Source organism: Palaemon carinicauda, chromosome 41 (genome assembly GCF_036898095.1).
Source record: "Palaemon carinicauda isolate YSFRI2023 chromosome 41, ASM3689809v2, whole genome shotgun sequence".
NCBI lineage: Eukaryota > Metazoa > Arthropoda > Malacostraca > Decapoda > Palaemonidae > Palaemon > Palaemon carinicauda.
Genome location: NC_090765.1, coordinates 5,198,830 through 5,217,099, shown reverse-complemented (window position 1 = coordinate 5,217,099; position 18,270 = coordinate 5,198,830). Strand labels below are relative to the sequence as shown.

The window sequence follows — 18,270 nt, the reverse complement described above, 5'->3', positions numbered from 1 at the left end:
TGGGCTACTCGCCAATAGTTATAACTACCTCTTTAAATCTTAACAGGTGATCCAACTTTGCTGAAGTCATACTGCTATCAAAGGATATTGGTTTTTTATCTATGTAGGAACCAACTCACTTGTAGATGCACAGTACTGTACTTGCTTATATGTACACTTTGAATTATTTTGTGCACATAAGGGTGCATACCTTTCTCATGGACATAGTATAGATAAGAATAAAAGATAATTGATGTAGTATTCTATATTTTTTTCATAAAATATGACAAATTTGAAGTAATTTGTATTTTTCCTAATGATACAAACTTTGAACTCTTTATTAGGGAATATACTTTCAGCAAAGTTGGAAGACTAGCCATAAGAATTTTAGTGAGGTGCAACTCCCCCACCGCTAGCTAGCAAGGACTAGGGGGGGGTAGTACCACCTATCCTGCTCACACACACACACGCTGGTGTTGTCTCGTCACTTTTGATTGCAGGCAGGACTTGCAGGGGATAGGTGATGGTGGGCCAAATTTGTATAAAAAGCCCAAGGTTTGTATCGTTAGGAAAAATTCAAATTACTTCAAATCTGTCCTTTGCTCTGATGCTAAATACAAGCCTTTCACTCTTTATTAGGGAAGGCTCACCCCTAAAGTGGATGGAAGTCCGAACCAACTGCCTGGCTTTTAACACAGGGTTTTCCCTGTACATTCTTGCCCCTATGAGGGAGAAAACCCAGACACCTTGTGCAATACCACACTTCAGTGGCCCGAGCAATCTGTATGATTGTGTGATGCTAGCAATGTGACTAGTCTAGGTAAGAATTTTCAGAAACGTAGGAATCTTTGAACTAAACATAGACGTTACCCAATCCTGCCTCACCAGGGGGTATGGGGATGCAACGAGTATATATTTCTATACCAGGTTACGCAAGGGAAATGATTTTATCTGCAGACAGAGGAGGCCAGCTAGCAGGGGACCGTAGGTGCTGTTCCCCAAGAGAGAGGAAGATGAAAGACAGAAAGAGACAGCTATTCATAACATTCATCCCAGACTCAATCCTGGGTAACCTTTGCTCTCAACCATCTGCTATTTGTCCATAAAGGAGCCTGAGGTGTGTAAACCACTTGTTGGGCAGCCACCACAGGGAAAATGGAGAACATCTCTATGTTCCTGTGGGTCACGTTGTGGTGGTTTGCGGACTGTGGCTAGATGTAGCATGCAGACTGCCTAGTATACGAATGCCGACCATACTCCAACATTCACTACACAAAAAGGTAAAATGGTGGAATACCCAGAAACATGGGCAAAAATTAAACAATCAAGGACCCAGCTAGAACTGTAGTTACTTAATATTAATGTAGAGGTATGCCTTCTCACTTATTACTGGCATGTATGGATATAAATAGCAGCAGCATGTTTTCAAGGTAAGAAGTTTCTTTACTATATTTCAAATTCTTTGAACATTAAGAGAGGAAAATATTATTGTTTAATGAAAGGCTGTAACGTAAAAAAAGAAGATTAAAAGAAAACAATTTATTACAAAATGAAAAAAGGGGGTTAAGTACATCAATACAAAAATTTCTATCGCAGGATAAAAATTAGTATCCCTCTTCACTTCAGTCCCACACCAACAGGAATACAAAAATAATCCAAGAAAAAATAAACCATTCACATATTGTACACTCATTTGAATACAAATCATCAGGAACAGGTTACAGTACCGAGTCAGTCACACATAAAAAGTAATATAAACTACAAAAACTCCTCCTTCAAATTGCCATCCCATCAAGTTCCAGATACAAAAAAACAAATGTTAACAGCAGCCAACATTGGCAGTTAGGATCAAGACAAAGCCTTTTCAGTCAAGGTCAACATAGTCAAGACAAAGTTCCAAGCTTGTGACATGAGAAGACTTCAAGCTTGAAGGAGAACCCCACCATATTGTGGTTCACAATCTACATAATGAGTCTACAGGGTCTAAACATATATCTCTGACTACCTACTGGCAAAAGATTCTCAACCATAGGGTTTTTCATTAAAGAATCCCACACGGTAAATCATTGCTTACCCTCACTTAGCACTTTTAAATTCCTCTACAGTGCCCTGTCATTGGCAGGATACTCAGTTTTTTTCTAATTCAAGCCCTGATACCTAACATGACAACTGGATTGAAATTAAAAGGATATCAAAAGCAGAGGGGATTCCTAATAGCTCTCGTTACCTATCTTTAATAGGTTCCACAGAATTCTTTAATTCAGATGATTTATCCAAGTGAACTTATTTTTTTGACAATCTTCATCTTATAAGAAATTACTAGCATATGATCCCCGCTGGGTGCAGGGTACCGTCACTCTGCAATAAAAATTATATTTTCATAATAAAATTAATTTTTGAACATACTTACCCGCTGGTTATATAAGAATGGCTAAAGTCCTTGGACGCCCGGCAGAAATTCAAAATCTCGCGGCAATCGCAGATATGCCAGGTGTATACTAGCGCCCTCGCGGTAGACAGGCCGAACTATTCCAACCAATTCCGACCTTCCATGCCCCTTGGTCTCTAGAGGGGAGGAGGGTGGGATTATAACTTATACAAAAGATTGCGGAAGACTGACGACCAATCTCCACATACGACCATAAAAACTATACAAGTTCCAAGAGGAAGAAAAGGGTACTAGGAATTAGGCGAGCGTAGTGGTAGATCCTTCACCTACTACTGCATTCGCTGCAACGAATGGACCCAAAGTGTAGCAGTCCTCATAAAGAGTCTGGACACGTTTCAAATAATGGGATGCGAATACAAATTTACTTCTCCAAAAAGTTGTATCCATTATGCTTTGCAGAGAACGATTTTGTTTGAAAGCCACCGAAGTAGCTACGGCTCTAACTTCGTGCGTCTTAACCTTGAGCAGCTTAAGGTCTGCCTCACCACACTGAGTGTGAGCCTCTCTAATCAAGAGCCTTATAAAAAAGGATAGAGCGTTCTTCGACATAAGCAGTGAAGGCTTCTTAACTGCACAACAGAGCCTCTGAGTTGATTCTCAAATTCTTTGTTCTGTCCAAAAAGAACCTTAATGCTCTAACAGGGCAGAGGACCCTCTCCAATTCCTCGCCCACTACATCATAGAGATTAGCAATCTCAAAAGACTTAGGCCATGGATGGGAAGGACATTCATTCTTGGCCAGAAAATCAAGCTGCAAGGAGCATATGGCTTTCCTGTCTCGGAAACCAATGTTCTTGCTCAAAGCGTGAATCTCACTGACTCTTTTAGCTGTCGCCAAGCTAACCAAGAAAAGAGTCTTCAAGGTCAAATCTTTAAAAAAGGCCGAGTGAAAAGGCTCGAATCTGTCACTCATGAGGAATTTAAGAACAACATCCAAATTCCAGGCAGGCGATTCCTGTTGTCGCCTCTTAGAAGTTTCAAAAGACCTAAGACGATCTTGTAGGTCTTTATTGTTGGAGAGATCCAAATCTCTAGGTCTGAAAACAGCTGTCACCATACTTCTGTACCCCTTGATAGTCGAGGAGGAAAAGTTTTGCTTAATTTTAAGATCTAAGAAGAAATCGGCAATCTGTGCTATAGAGTTACTGGATGAAGAAACTGAGTTAGCTCTACACCATTCTCTGAATACCTCCCACTTGGACTGATACACCCTGATGGTAGAAGTCCTCCTTGCTCTTGCAATAGCCTTGGCTGCCTCCTTCGAAAATTCTCTAGATTTTGCAAGTTTTTCGATAGTCTGAAGGCAGTCAGACGTAGAGCTCGGAGGTTTAGATGGTTTCTTGCCAAGTGAGGTTGTCTGAGAAGATCTGCTCTTAACAGTAGGCTTCTCGGAACGTCCACTATCCATTCCAGTACCTCTGTGAACCAACTTCTTGTCGGCCAGAAAGGAGCTACTAGGGTAATCCTGGTTCCCTCATGAGACACGAACTTCTGTAACACCCTGTACAGGATCTTAAAAGGTGGGAACGCGTACACATCCATGTGTGACCAATCCAACAGGAACGCGTCTATGTGAGTTGCCTCGAGATCCGGAACTGGCGAGCAGTATGTCTCCAGCCTTTTCGTCTTCGAGGTTGCAAACAGGTCTACGAGGGGACGACCCCATAACCGCCACAGTCTCTTGCAAACATCTAGGTGCAACATCCACTCTGTGGGGAGAACTTGGTTCCTCCTGCTGAGTCTGTCCGCACTCACGTTCTTGACTCCCTGAAAAAATCGTGTCAATAAGGTAACTCTCCTTTCCTCCACCCATACGAGAAGAGGTCTTGCTATCTCGTAAAGAGACTTCGAGTGAGTCCCGCCCTGCTTTGCTATATAAGCCAGAGCCGTGGTGCTGTCCGCATTGACCTGCACCACTTTGCCTAGGACTAGTTTCTCGAAGCCTTTGAGGACTAAGTGCACTTCTAAAAGCTCCTTTTGATTGATATGGAGGTTTTCTTGCTCCTTTGTCCACAGACCTGAGATCTCTGCCTTCCTTAAGGTTGCTCCCCACCCCGAGTTTGAGGCGTCGGAAAACAACACGAGGTCTGGGCTCTTTTGCTCCAACGAGAGGCCCTCCTGGAGTCTGTGTACGTTGTTCCAACACTGAAGGTGTGTTCTGATGGGATTCGTAATGGGAATACTTTCCCTGTCGAGGCTGTCCCCCTTTCTTCCAATGACAATTGAGATAAAATTGAAGGGTATGTAAGTGCAGCCTCCCCAGTGACACAAACTTTTCCAGTGACGAGAGGGTCCCCAGAAGACTCATCCACTCTCTCACCGAACTGAAGTCCTTTTTTATAAAGGCACAAAGTTTTAGGAGAGCTGATTGAATCCTTGCAGGCAACGGAAAAGCCTGAAAAGTCTGACTCTGAACCTCCATCCCCAAATAAAGAATCTTCTGGGATGGAGTCAGCTGTGACTTCTTTGAACTCACTAGGAGTCCCAATTCCCTTGACAAATTCAATGTCAGCTGAAGATCCTTCAAACAGCGATCGGCCAAGGGGGCTCTTATGAGCCAATCGTCCAAGTACAAGGAGGCTCTGATGCCCCTTGAGTGCAGCATGCTCACCACATTCAGTATGATCTTCGTGAATACTAAAGGAGCTGTGCTGAGACCGAAACATAAGGCTCGGAACTGGAAGACTTCCTTCCCGTACACGAACCTCAGATAACGTCTGCAACTTGGAAGTATTGGAACATGAAAGTAAGCGTCCTGGAGGTCCAATGATACCATCCAGTTGCCCTTCCTTACTGCTGCCAGCACGGTTTTCTGAGTTTCCATGGTGAACTTCGCATTCTGGACGTAGCTGTTGAGGGCACTTACATCCAGAACTGGTCTCCATTCTCCCGAACTCTTGGGGACCAAGAACAAACGGTTGTAAAATCCCGGCGATTTTAAGTCCAGCACCCTCTCTATCACTTTTTTCTCTAGCAAGAGAGACATCTGAAGTCGTATGGCTCGCCTCTTCGGTCCTTCCCTGTATTTGGGCGAGAGATCCATAGGATCCGTGGCTAATAGAAGTTTTGAGAAGAATGGGATTTTTTATCTTTCCCTAAAAACAAGAACGGACCAAGGGTCCACTCCTCTTTTCTCCCAGGCCTGCCAGAAGTAATTCAGCTTGGCCCCTACTGCTGTCTAAAGGAGAGGGCAGTCAGACTCTACCTTGACTGGACTTAGCTCCTCTTTTCTTGGACTTCTTCCCATTGGGCCTGAAGTTACCCCTTCCGGCAGGTTTACCACGAAAGGGCTGAGCGGATTGTGAAAATGAAACAGCTTCCTTTGGTCTACGGGAAGGGAAGGAAGTAGGCAGCACCTTCCTAGCTGTCTTGGCAACCAGATCATGAGTAGCTTTCTGGGTCAGCACAGCGGCAACTTCCCTTACCAAATCTTGCAGGAATAGCACAGAAGACAGTGGTGCAAAAAGTAACTCCGATCTCTGAAAAGGAGTGACCCCCACGGAGAGGAAAGAACACATAGTTGCCCTCTTCTTCACAACTCCGGCTGTGAATAGGGCAGCCAATTCGTTTGAACCGTCCCTAACTGCCTTGTCCATGCATGACATTAGTTGAATGAGGTTACTAGTGTCAGTGCCCTTCATTTCCGACACCTTTCTCCCCAAGGCTCCCAGAGACCAGTCCAGAAAGTTAAACACTTCGAAAGCCCTGAACATGCCTTTCAAGAGATGGTCGAACTTAAACAAAGACCACCACACTTTAGTCCTCCTCATTGCTAGCCGATGAGAAGAGTCTACTAGGCTCGAGAAATCTCCCTGGACAGAGGCAGGAACTCCCAAGCCTAAGACCTCTCCTGTCTCATACCAAACACTAGACTTGGAGGCTAGTCTGGCAGGAAGAAAAGTGAAACACGTCTTGCCAAGAACTTTCTTTGAATCCATCCACACTTCCATTAACTTTAACGCCCTCTTAGAGGAGCGAGAGAGTACCATCTTCGTGAACATAGACGCTCTTGCTGCTTTACCAAGGGTAAATTCCAAAGGTGGAGAACGCAGAGCTACAGGAGTAAAATGGTCTGGGAATAACTCCGTAAAGACCAGCATTAACTTCTTGAGGTTCACCGAATGTTGAGGCGGTTTATCCCCTTGTACGGGGTTGAAGGGTGTCTCCCTGGGGAGGGGGGGTTCAGGTTCTTCTGCCTACTCTTCTTTGTTGGCATAACTGAAGTCATCTCTGGTTGGGAGAAGCCCTGTCGAACTGCATCTGCGGAGCCAGAGGAGCTGCGCATCTTGGACTTGATCAGTGAGACGATCATCCGGGGCTGATGTTCCTTGGATGTACTTGGAACAGCACACCTGCACCTTGGGTTGAATGGAGGAGAAGAGGTCTTCGAAGATATCAATGTTTTCAAAGGGATCCAGGAGTACTGATAGATGCTGCTGACACCTGTTTACAAGCTGGCTCACCGCCAGATGACGTCAAGCTCACTGCTTTCACCAGGGGACATCCTTCTCAAAGAATGGAACTGTACACAGCATCTCACTGGGAAGGCTACGGGGTGGTAAACACCTCCTGGGAGACCAAGGTCTCAGCATCTGAAAGGGAGAGAGAGGTCTCTTATCTGGCCGTAAGGAGATCAGCAATAGCCTCTCCCTTTAGCTTGCAAGAATGAGTCGGAGAATGCGAAGGTCCCAGCGAACACTCGACTGGATCACATGTTGCACTTTTCAGGGAAGGTGTGGAAGCGCGAGGGGCTAGACGACTGCACTCTACTAGCCGATCACTCGCTGCTGGAATGTCGCTTACTACCTAGCAATCACGCTCCGATGGGTAGCTGCGCGCTGACAAGTGTTTGCGAACAGCTGCTTCACTGGGCGCTACTGGACGCTCACAAGCTGATGAAGAAATGCGAGCAGGAACTGGTTCACGAGCTGCTACTGAAAGTCTAGAATAGGGAGCATTGTGAATGTGAGCAAGAAGTCTGGATTATGAGGAATCCTAAGACGCGTAGCGATGAGGCGGTGAGGAGTCACATACTGATGAGCGCTCACATGCACAGGGTTAGTCTCATTCTGGCAAGCGATGGTTAGCAGGAACTGGGTCAAGCGTTGCCTGGGTGAGTGCTGGAAACTGCTCGCGAGCAGACAAGTAGTGGTGAGCTGGGGCTGGTTCATGCACCGAAGCACTCCTGGACCTGGAATGCGGAGATTTCCCTGAATTGCAGTGATCGTCTTGGGCAATCCTCCAGTCTGCGCTATGTGACGAGGGTGGAGAGTGTCGGGTGGCGAGGTGCGGTCTGAGCTCTGATGAAGAAGGTGTGATGGTCTGGATTTCCCGGGGAGGGGAGGAAACAACGAAAACTCCTGGAATCAATAACTGGAACAGGACGAGGAGACGCTGGACAGCGTCGAACTCTCATGGAGCGAGCAACATCTGACGGCAAACCACACTCTGAGGGGCTAGAGAAAGGCGGGGTTGAAGCCGACCACCATCTCAAAGTCCCACGTGATGAACAGAGACCACTCCAGGGACGACCTAACCTGTGAACGGGATGAGTGACCCCTAAGAGAAACAGGAACATGCCTTGGACTTTATCCCCACTTCGCAGGCTGAGCGTACTCAGAATAAGGAGGAGTGCTGCTGTCGGTGGCAGGAGCTGCGGCAGGCAAAAGTGGAAAACTCGGGTCTGGCAACAGCCCTGGAAGCGGAAACAGGGAACTCATCCAGCCCGAAACTTTCAGAGCCCTTCGGAGGAGAATCCAGTTCCACCTCTGAGGATGACGGTGTGTGCTTCCTCTCCGCTCCCAACTGAAACAACTCAAAGAGACCTTCCTTCGACAGAGGACCAGGGACACCAAGGGAAGGCCAATTCTGCAATAAATCATCAATGGAGAAAGACTCATCTACAGAGAAGGGCGGCGCTGCTCTGCTACGGGAATTGGCAACGTCCTTCGAACCTCAGGGTTGACCTGGGGTCAAAAGGGCAACACTCCTACTCAATCGATCCCCTGGGGAGACCTAGTGAGAAGGAGCTATGGGAAGTGATCGAAGTGTTGAAGAAGTATGAATTTCTTCAACTTCGAGGATGACTCCGAAGGAGAAGAGTCCCTCTTCGCCTTCTTGTGCCACCATCCAAATCTCTCCCACTGGGAGGAAGACCATTCCCGAAACTCCTCAGAGGTGTCATCCTGATTACAAGGTCGTCCTCTGCAGGCCAGACACAACGAATGAAGTTGGTCTTGACTGAGGATATGAAGGTGCCGCATTTGCGCCCTTCAGGTCCAGGACACGTCTGCATGACGACAGAAAAAAAGTAAAGCTCAAACCTGGAAAAAGAAAGCAAAAAAGATTAGTCAGTAAAGAAATCCATGTGGGATGTGGAGAGATGAACTTCCACTCTCAGCCGAGCCAAAAACAAAAGTGACAACACCAATGTGTGTGTGAACGGGGTAGCTGGTACTAACCCCCTGCTAACTAGCAGTGGGGTAGTTACACCTCACAAAAAGTCTTATTGCTAGTCTTCCACCTTCGCCGAAAGTATATTCCTTAATAAAGAGCAAAAGAGTTTGTATTTAGTGTCAGAACAAGTACTAATTATAATGAATGCAATGCTATAGATATACAGTAGTTACCTGAAAAAAGTACTTCTTCAAATGTTAAATTCTTCTCCTGGCCTCTGGTACTGCAGTACTTCATTGTGCCTTAGTCTGGAATGAATTTTGTCAAAAATATACTTTTAAATATAAAATAGATTGCTATATTAACAGGTATCTAAAGAAAAATGTGAGCAACAGTAAATTAACCATTTTTGGCATTATCCAAAAAACACACCATGTGCCTTATTTGAAAATTCTTACTTGCATTGTTTCTTGTGTTCATAAAAACCATGAATTAAATTGCAAACAAACTTCCACAGGAAATATTTTCTGTCTAGTACAGTAAACTGCATCCAAGAAGTAATAATGCAGCATAGTATAAAATAAATAAAAAAGAATAAAGAAAAAACTGCATAATATTTCACATGAAAAAATGTAAAAATGACAAGTTTGGAAGTTACTGTATTTGTATTTTTTCTAACGATACAGTACAAACATGTAGCTACTTATAGGGATTTACTTTCGGCAAAGCTGGAGGACTAGCCATAAAGACTTTTTTGGGCTCAAGCCATGTCGTCCTGATGGAAGTTCCTTCGGGCAGCTTCCTACTGTATAATATTTCTGTGAGTGATATTACAAGAAAATTACCGTCAGATATCACGGGGTTCTAACCCCCGGAACGACTATCCTAAGATATCGTGTATAATCAGGGACATATCCATAGATAACCATAGATATCTGCACCACAAACAGACTTAACCCAGTCTAGGAATCTAAGGAGGAGGATAGGTGAGGAGCCGTTACATATCCTCTCCCTTCATAGTACTACTCGTCCCCGATAAACTCATTCCAATTTTTGCAGCTTACCTACGTGTTCGTTTCTTTGTCAAGAGCGTCTTTTATCAACTTTTTGGAGTCTGTTCCTCGCATGATGGCCTCCCTTTAGTCGTTAAAGTTGAGTAACCTCCTCTTTCACAGCTTGATTTAGCTGTAACTACTTTTGATCCCTTCGGGGAGTGGTTATTTGACTTTTTTATGGCGTTGTGGGAGAGGGGCGCTCCGAGTCCAGCTAGCATTTGGGCGCCATTTTGTGTGCGTTTCTGCCCTTGTTATTTTATGTTCACTTAGTTTTATTTCACTAGTGTTATGTTAGCTAGCTTTATTTTGGCGCTGCGATGTCTTAGACTCTGTTTTGTGTTTGCTTTTACTACGTTTTATGGTACAGGTAGTTTTAGTTTTAGTTTTGTGTGTGTTCATCTCGGCTAGCCTAGCTTAGAGAGTGGTGGTTTTGACAGAGACGAGTTCGCCGATAGCGATCAGGCCGTTCTTAGTGGTCTCGTTGGCAGCGGTCTTTCTACCCTTAAAGGGTTTTTTCCTTGGTTATACTAGTTTACTGAGCCTATTATGTCTGGTGCCTTCGATTCTCTGGTTTTTTCGGCCTATTAGGCTTAGCCTAGCCCTCGCTGGCTAATCCGTTGGTCCGCCATGCTGCATTCGTTCACGATCTCCCATGCTAAGACTGAGCAGTCTTTTAGAGTTCCCCTTTACAAAGGGTGAGCTCCTCTTGTCTGTTCTCAGACTTTCCTGTACTGCCGTTTCATCATAGCCTCTGGGATTTCTCGATCGACTTGCGGCATTGATCTTTTAGGCTTAGCCTAGCCCTTGGTGGCGATTGGATTAGCCCTCGTCGGCGAATCCGTTAGACCGCCATGCTACATACGTTCTTGATCTCCCATGGTTGGACTGTGCAGGTTTTTGGAGTTCCCCTTTGCGAAGGGTGATCTCTCCTTGTCAGTGTTCCGACTAACCTGTTCTGCCATTCCTTCATAGCCTCTGGGATTGCTCGATTTACCTGTGGCATTGACCTATTAGGCTTAGCCATTCTGCATTCACTCGTGATCTCTCATGCTAGGACTGCGCAGTCTTTTGGAACTCTCCTTTGCGAAGGGTGATTTCTTCATGTCGGTGCACCGACTTGCATGAATTGCCGTTATTTCTTAGCCTCTGATATTTCTCGATCGGACGGCGTGGTGTTTATTTTGATGCATGGGTATAGCTTCTCCATGTTGTCACCTCTCCTTTTATCCTAGTTTTTCCGGACGGACATTGCATGGATTTTACATTATGCTGCTGTGTTTTTTAATTTTATTGATCTTGGACTTTGGTTCCTTCTGGGATCTGACCTTCCATGGCCGTCAGCGTGCTTCTCCCTGAGGGGTGAGCTATCAAAATGACGATAGTGCCGGTGTCTGCGGCTTTGCCGCCACCTTTCGGCACACTATCCTATTGTACCTGTACCGGCAATGCGTCGCTGCTTGCAGCAGTGCCTCCACTGGCAGCGCTGCCTTCAGCTACGGCATGGTTTTTTCTGCAGGACCCATTGCCGTTTGTCTCGGCCGCCCTAGGCACCTTTGCCCCTAACGGTGTTGCCGTTACTGGCGGCGGGGCTAGTACTAGTCTGTAGAAGAGGTTGACTGTGCCAGCGCCTCAAGTCACATAGGAGGCTGGTGACGATGCTTTTACCCCATAGCGATGCCAGTGCTTCCGGCAACGCTGGTATATCTGGCGTACATACCTGTGGCAACGCCTGAATAACCGTTATGTCGCCAATTTTCGACACCCAAATATGACAAATTTCGTAGATAATTTGTATTTTTCCTACCATACAAACCTTAGCTATTTACATGGGGTATTATTTTGGCGGAGCTGAAATGACGAGCCATTAAATTTTAACGAGGGTTAACTACCCTCTCGCTAGTTAGCGGGGGGTAGGGAAGGGGTAGCTAGCTACCCCTCCCCCCCCTCACACACTGTGAATAGCTCAATTCACTTAAAGGTAGGACTTGACTTGGGGGTCAGGGCTGGCGGGTAACATTTGCGTAAATAGCTAAGGTTTATATGGTAGGAAAAATACAAATTATCTATGAAATTTGTAATTTGTTCCGTAACCTAATACAAACCACGCTATTTACATGGGGTGACTTACCCTTAGGAAGGGCGGAAAGTCCCCAGCCTTCTGGCTTCGGCTTTACCCGGGGACTCCAATTCCGAGTTGTAGAACTCAAGGAACGGGAGTCCCTAACCCTTGCACGTTGTCATGTTTGACCATCGTGCGGCCTACTAGGATGTGTGTGAAGGAGAATAACGTGACTTGTCCTAGGAAGTTGACCTGGAGTTCTTTATGTGGAACTCTAGGCTAGGACGTTCCCAATACCACCTCGTCAGGATATGGGGGACGCGACAGTATTAAGGCTAATACTAGGAGCACAAGAAAGCATGGTTTACCTGCAGATGTTGAGGTCAGCTGCGCAAAGACCTGGATGCTGCTATCCCCAAGAGAGGGGAGAATGAAGAAAGAAGTAAGGGCCAGACATACTCTTTCATTCACGCAGACTAAAACCGGGTAACAATGCCCTCAACCTTCTGCTACTTGTCCAATAAGGAGCCTGAGGTTAGACCAGCTGTTGTGCAGCCACCACAGGACCGATAGAAAACGTATCGAGGTTCCTGTGGGTTACGTCCTGCAGGTAGTGGGCTGTGAACGTCGTCTGACGTTTCCAGACCCCAGCTTGTAGAACCTGCGTCACAGAGAAGTTTCTCTTGAAGACCAGGGAAGTAGCAACACCCCTGACGTCGTGAGCTCTGGGACGACGTGACGGAGGCGAGTCGGGATTCAAGGTGCTGCTTATCACCTTGCGAATCCATGAAGAGATGGAGTTCTTGGTGACCCTCCTCTTTGTCCTCCCTGTGCTCACAAACAAAGCTTACACATGAGGACGGGCTGCAGCTATTCTTTTGAGGTAGCGCCTCAGACTCCTGACTGGGCACAGTAACAGATGGTCTGGGTCACTTGTTACAGAACGTAGACTCGTTACCTTGAAGGAGTCGAATCTTGGATCCGACACCCCAGGGTTTTGAGTCTTAGCAATGAACTTAGGGACAAACTTGAACGTTACCTCCCCCCATCCCCTTGAATGGGCAACGTCGTAGGAGAGACCATGAAGTTCACTTACTCGTTTGGCCGAGGCCAACGCAAGTAGGAACACCGTCTTCCACGTTAGGTGGCGATCAGACGCCTGGCGTAATGGTTCAAAGGGAGCTCTTTTCAGAGCCCTAAGCACTTGAACCACGTTCCAAGGAGGGGGTCTGACTTCCGACTGGGGGCAAGTAAGCTCGTAGTTGCGTATGAGTAGAGAAAGTTCCAACGAAGAGGAAATATCCACTCCTTTTAGCCTGAAGGCTAAGCTTAAGGCTGAGCGATAGCCTTTCACCGCCAAGACCGAAAGGCGCATTTCCTCCCGAAGATATACAAGGAACTCCGCTATTGTTGGAATAGAGGAATCGAGCGGAGAGATACCCCTTCCACGACACCAACCACAAAAGACTTTCCACTTCACCTGGTAGACGCTGGCAGAGGATTCTCGCAGGTGTCGAGACATCCTGTCCGCAACCTGTTGAGAAAATCTTCTCTCCGTGAGGAGTCGCTGGATAGTCTCCAGGCGTGAAGCCGAAGGGAAGCTACGGCCTTGTGGAAGATGTTGCAATGTGGTTGTCTGAGTAGCTTGTGATGTGGAGGGAGTTCTCTTGGGGGTTCCGTTAGGAGTTGCAGAAGGTCCGGGAACCATTCCGCATGATGCCATAGCAGAGCTATGAGAGTCATGGAGAGGTTGAGTGATAGGTTGGCCTTGTTGAGCACCCTTCTCATCAGACAAAAAGGTGGGAAGGCGTAAACATCCATGTTGTCCCACCTGTGTTGAAATGCATCCTGCCAGAGAGCCTTGGGGTCCGGGACTGGAGAGCAGTAAAGGGGCAGCCTGAAATTCAAGGCTGTCGCAAACAGGTCTACAGTCGGGGAACCCCACAAAGTCAGGACTTTGTTGGCTATCTGAGGATCCAAAGACCACTCGGTACTCACTATCTGCGTCGCCCTGCTGAGGCTGTCGGCGAGGACATTCCTCTTGCCAGGAATGAAGCGAGCTGACAGTGAGATCGAGCGGGTTTCGGACCATCTCAGAATCTATACTGCAAGATGGGATAGCTGTTGCGAGAAGGTACCTCCCTGCTTGTTGATATAAGCCACTACTGTGGTGTTGTCGCTCATCACCACCACAGAGTGGCCCGCCAGGGTTTGTTGGAACTGTTGAAGAGCCAGAAAAACGGCCTTCAATTCTAGCAGGTTGATGTGGAGGCACCTTTCTGATTCTGACCAAAGGCCTGAGGCTTTTTGGTTCAGAATGTGGGCGCCCCCCCCCCCCCCCCCCTTGATTTGACGTGTCCGTAAACAGAGTCAAATCTGGGGGGAGGACGAGAAGATCTGCTCCCTTCCGTAGGTTCTCGTCGTCCAGCCACCATCCAAGATCCGCCCGTTCTGAAGGTTCTATGGGAACTAGGAAGTCCGGGGAATCGTTTCCCTGATTCCATCGTGACTTCAGCCGCCACTGAAGGGATCTCATCCTGAGGTGGCCGTTTGGAACAAGACGAACCAAAGATGATAGATGGCCTAAGAGACGTAATCACAGTTGGGCTGGAAGCTCTTCTCGTCTGAGGAAAGGTTCTGCTACCTTCCTCAGCCTTGCTATCCTTTCGTCTGATGGAAAGGCTTTGTGGAGAATCGTGTCTAGTTTCATGCCTAGGTATACCAGTTTCTTCGTAGCGCGCAGAGAGGACTTCTCGAGATTTACCTAGATCCCTAGATCTTGGCAAACTTCCAGAAGCCTGTCTCGGTGTCGCAGAAGGGTCGACTCCGAGTCTGCCAGGATTAGCCAGTCATCCAGATAACGAAGGAGATGGATGCCGTTCCTGTGAGCCCACGACGAGACCAGAGTGAACACCTGGGGTGCCGTGGAGAGACCGAAACACAGCACCTTGAACTGGTAGGCCTTGCCGTCTAGGCTGAATCTTAAGTACTTCCTGGAAGACGGATGGATGGGGATCTGGAAGTACGCGTCCTTCAGATACAAAGTGCACATAAAGTCTTGTGGTCTCACTGCAAGTCTGACCGTGTCCGCTGTCTCCATATTGAAACAAGTTTGTACGACAAACTTGTTTAGTGCTGAGAGGTCGATGACCGGTCTCCAGCCTCCAGACACCTTCTTTACAAGAAAGAGTCGACTGAAGAAGCCTGGGGAGCCGTCGTCGACCTCCTGGAGAGCATCCTTCTTGAGCATGGTCTCGACTTCTGCCCGGAGGGCCAACCCCTTTGCCGATCCCAAGGCATAGGAGTTCAACGACACTGGATTCGCTGTCAGGGGAGGTAGAGATGTTGTGAACAGGACGCGATACCCTTGACTGATCACAGAGACAGTCCAAGGGTCGGCCCCGAGTTGCTGCCACCTCAGCACGCAACTTTTTAGGCATCCCCCCACAGGTGGACACGCGGGGGGGGACTGCCACTCCTAGTGTTTGCGACCTTTGCCGCTTCCTCTAGGAGTTCTACCTCCCTTAGAGGACTTGCCGCGTTTCTTGTCTTTCGGCTGAAAGGACTGCGGCTTAGACACGCTTGTCTTAGCTGCCGGAACCTGCTTAGGTGTCTTGCGAGGCTGCTGTTGACGTTGTTGTTGAGGGGCTGCAGGTTTATAGGGCCGAGATGTCAGGGCCCTTTGGAGGAGAGAGTCCTGGTTCGATCTCCTCCACCTCTCAGCCGTCTGCTCAATGTCACGAGGCTCCAGTAACTCCCCTCCAAAAATAAAGGAGTGCCTGAGCCTGCTGACGTCTGCAGTGGGGATCTTCGGATGGAACCTCTCGGACACTGAATCGCGCCTTTTGAGGATCATGTTGGCCCACAGGTTAGTGACCTGGTGGGCTAGAAACTCAATAGAGCGAGTGCCCGAGAGGAGGAAGGTCTCCAAAGCTTTCCTATTGCTCTCCTTGGACAGATCCTCGGATCGCAATAGGATGCCCAGAGACCCAAGCCACGAAGTTGCCTTCATGGCACTCTTCGCGACTTTTTCCAGGTTTTGGGTCTCTGACGCTGCAAACGTCACCTGCCGGGTAGAGAGCTTCTTGAAAGAAGTTCCCTTTGCTAGTTCTTCCACGGAATGATGGAGTGGAAGAGACATGCAAGACTCCCCGTCGATCTCGAAATACCTCCTTTGTAGGACTAGAGGAGGTGGAAGGAGTTTGAACCCGGCAGAAGAACGTCCTGAGGAGGCCAGACCGGAGAGCTGAGCTTTGACCTTGTCTCTGGCGCCTTTCACCCCTTTAGACCAGGGCAAAGCTGCACTAGTCTTGGGGGGCTTCTGGACACCAAAGACTTCGTCAAGCATGGTGTCTTTCCCCTCGCGAGGGGCTGTCTCCGGGTCCTTGATTTTGTTGAGCTCCCTCATCAATCCAAGGACCTGCCAGAACGCATGTTCTGACTCGCTGTGCTCTCCTCTTGGTGGACTGGCAGCTAAGTCTCCCATCCCCAAGAGGTCTTCTTGGGGAAAAACGTGGACGTCCTCCCCAGGGATAGCTGGCTCTTGACGAATCCTCGATGAAGATTTTGGAACAGTCTTGGTGTCCTTCGATTCCCTCCTGGGAGGGAAGTAGGACTCCAACAAAGACGCCCGAGGAGGACCCTCCTCACATGCAACCCCTCCTCTATCCGGAGAAAATTCTCCCCTTGGTGCCAAGGGAGAATTCTCCGAGTTAGAGGAATCCCCCGAGGACGAGATAAACTCATCTACAGGAAGGGGTGGAGCTGCAGAGGTTGGAGAAGGAGAAGGGGTCTGCCTGATGGGGTTCCTGGAGACCAGCTTTTCCCGGGGAGGAGTCACCACGAAGCCCACTCCTTTCCTTTTCTTCAACGGTGGAGAACCCGTCACAGGGTCCCGTCCCTGATCAGTGCTGGAAGGCTTAATAGCCTGGACCACAGCAATGATCATGTGGCGGAACCATGGTAGACGGGTAACTGACGCTGTGTCAGCAATCCCCGCTGGAGAAAAGGGGATCTCGCGACCCTTAGGAGTGGACACCACGGGGCCTTCCTGAAAAGAAAAAGATGATTGCCTAGACCTCTCTGCCGATATTTCTTGTTCTGCCGTTGTCCCCCTCTTGCCCGGATGTGATTACTGGTAACGCCTCCCAGGAGGAGCGTCCTGCTGATGATCCTTGCGATCTGTATGACCCACACGGGCGGGTACGATGCCGCACCTGGGAGAGCTTGTGAAAGAAGTTTCGCGCGCAGGCAAAGGTCGCGCGCGGACGTGGGCGCGTGAGGGCACACATGATCATGATGATAGGGCGCGCTGGCGCGTAGGCGAGCGTCCTGTGGGTGAGCGTTCAGGCATAGGAGAATGGCAACCATAGGACCGCGCGTGGTGGCACGCAGGTGAACGCGCGTGGGGGCGCGCAGGTGAATGGCGCGCAGGAGGGTATGCACGAGGTCGAGTAGGAGAGCGTGCATATGAACGCGTAGGAGAACGTTCCAGAGAACGAGCTGGCGAGTGGGCGCGCGACCTCTTAGGTGGCGCGCAGATCTGTCAGTGATTGGGGCGCATGAAGGAGAGGCCCCTTCTTTAGAGCCTGCAGGTCCCACAGCGTGTTGGCGTGAAGGGCGAGCTGTAGGAGATCGTGGGCGTGGGTGCGCCAAACTAAAGAGGCGCTCAGTAATCGAAGGGCGTGCAGGAGCAACTGGGAGTCCAGGAATTGACGAGTGAGGCAAAGGTGAACCCTTGCGAGCGTCTGAATCAGAAGATCTTGAGGGCACTGGTGAGCATGGGCGCGCAACAGGCACAGGCACTAGTGTGTGCTTGCGAGCGCGCAGGAGAATGATGGCGCGCAGTGCGCCCATCAGGAAGTTGTTGCTTCTCAGGCTGGGGGCGTCCCAAAAGGCGCTGGCGAGCAGGAGATCGCTGGCGCGTTGGGGAGCGTTGATCATCCTCAAGATGAAGAGGGCGCGCTGGCGAGCAGGAGAGCGCTGGCGCACAGGAGATCGCTGACGCGTTGGAGAGCGCTGGCGAACAGGAGATCGTTGACGAGTAGGTGATGAAGATGACCTACTCTCAACCGCACGCAATCGCGCAGGGTCCAGAGACTTAACCCCAGAGTCCTTTTCCCCCGAAGGGGACGGTGCCTGTAGGATTACAGGTAACGGCAGCACTGAAGATCTGGCAGGAGTAGGGGATCGTGAACGATCCGCAGAGAGGTCAAGGGATGTTGCAGGTATGACCTTCTCCTGACGAAGTACTGTAGTTCCTCCGCAGGGAGAGGAGGAGACCCAAAGAGGCACCTCTTCACCCCTTTATAGGGAGAAGGGAGCCCCCTCTC

General features: G+C 48.6%; 1 protein-coding gene across 1 annotated transcript in view; it reads right to left on the bottom strand.

The window, feature by feature from the left end:
• Nucleotides 1-18,270, bottom strand: part of LOC137632334 (threonine synthase-like 2) — an 81,058-nt gene that overhangs the window by 56,360 nt on the left and 6,428 nt on the right. The window contains exon 2 of the mRNA XM_068364266.1: nucleotides 9,058-9,132. Coding sequence (XP_068220367.1) covers nucleotides 9,058-9,121 — 64 coding nt within the window. The 5' untranslated portion in view covers nucleotides 9,122-9,132. The remainder of the gene's footprint in view (nucleotides 1-9,057; nucleotides 9,133-18,270) is intronic.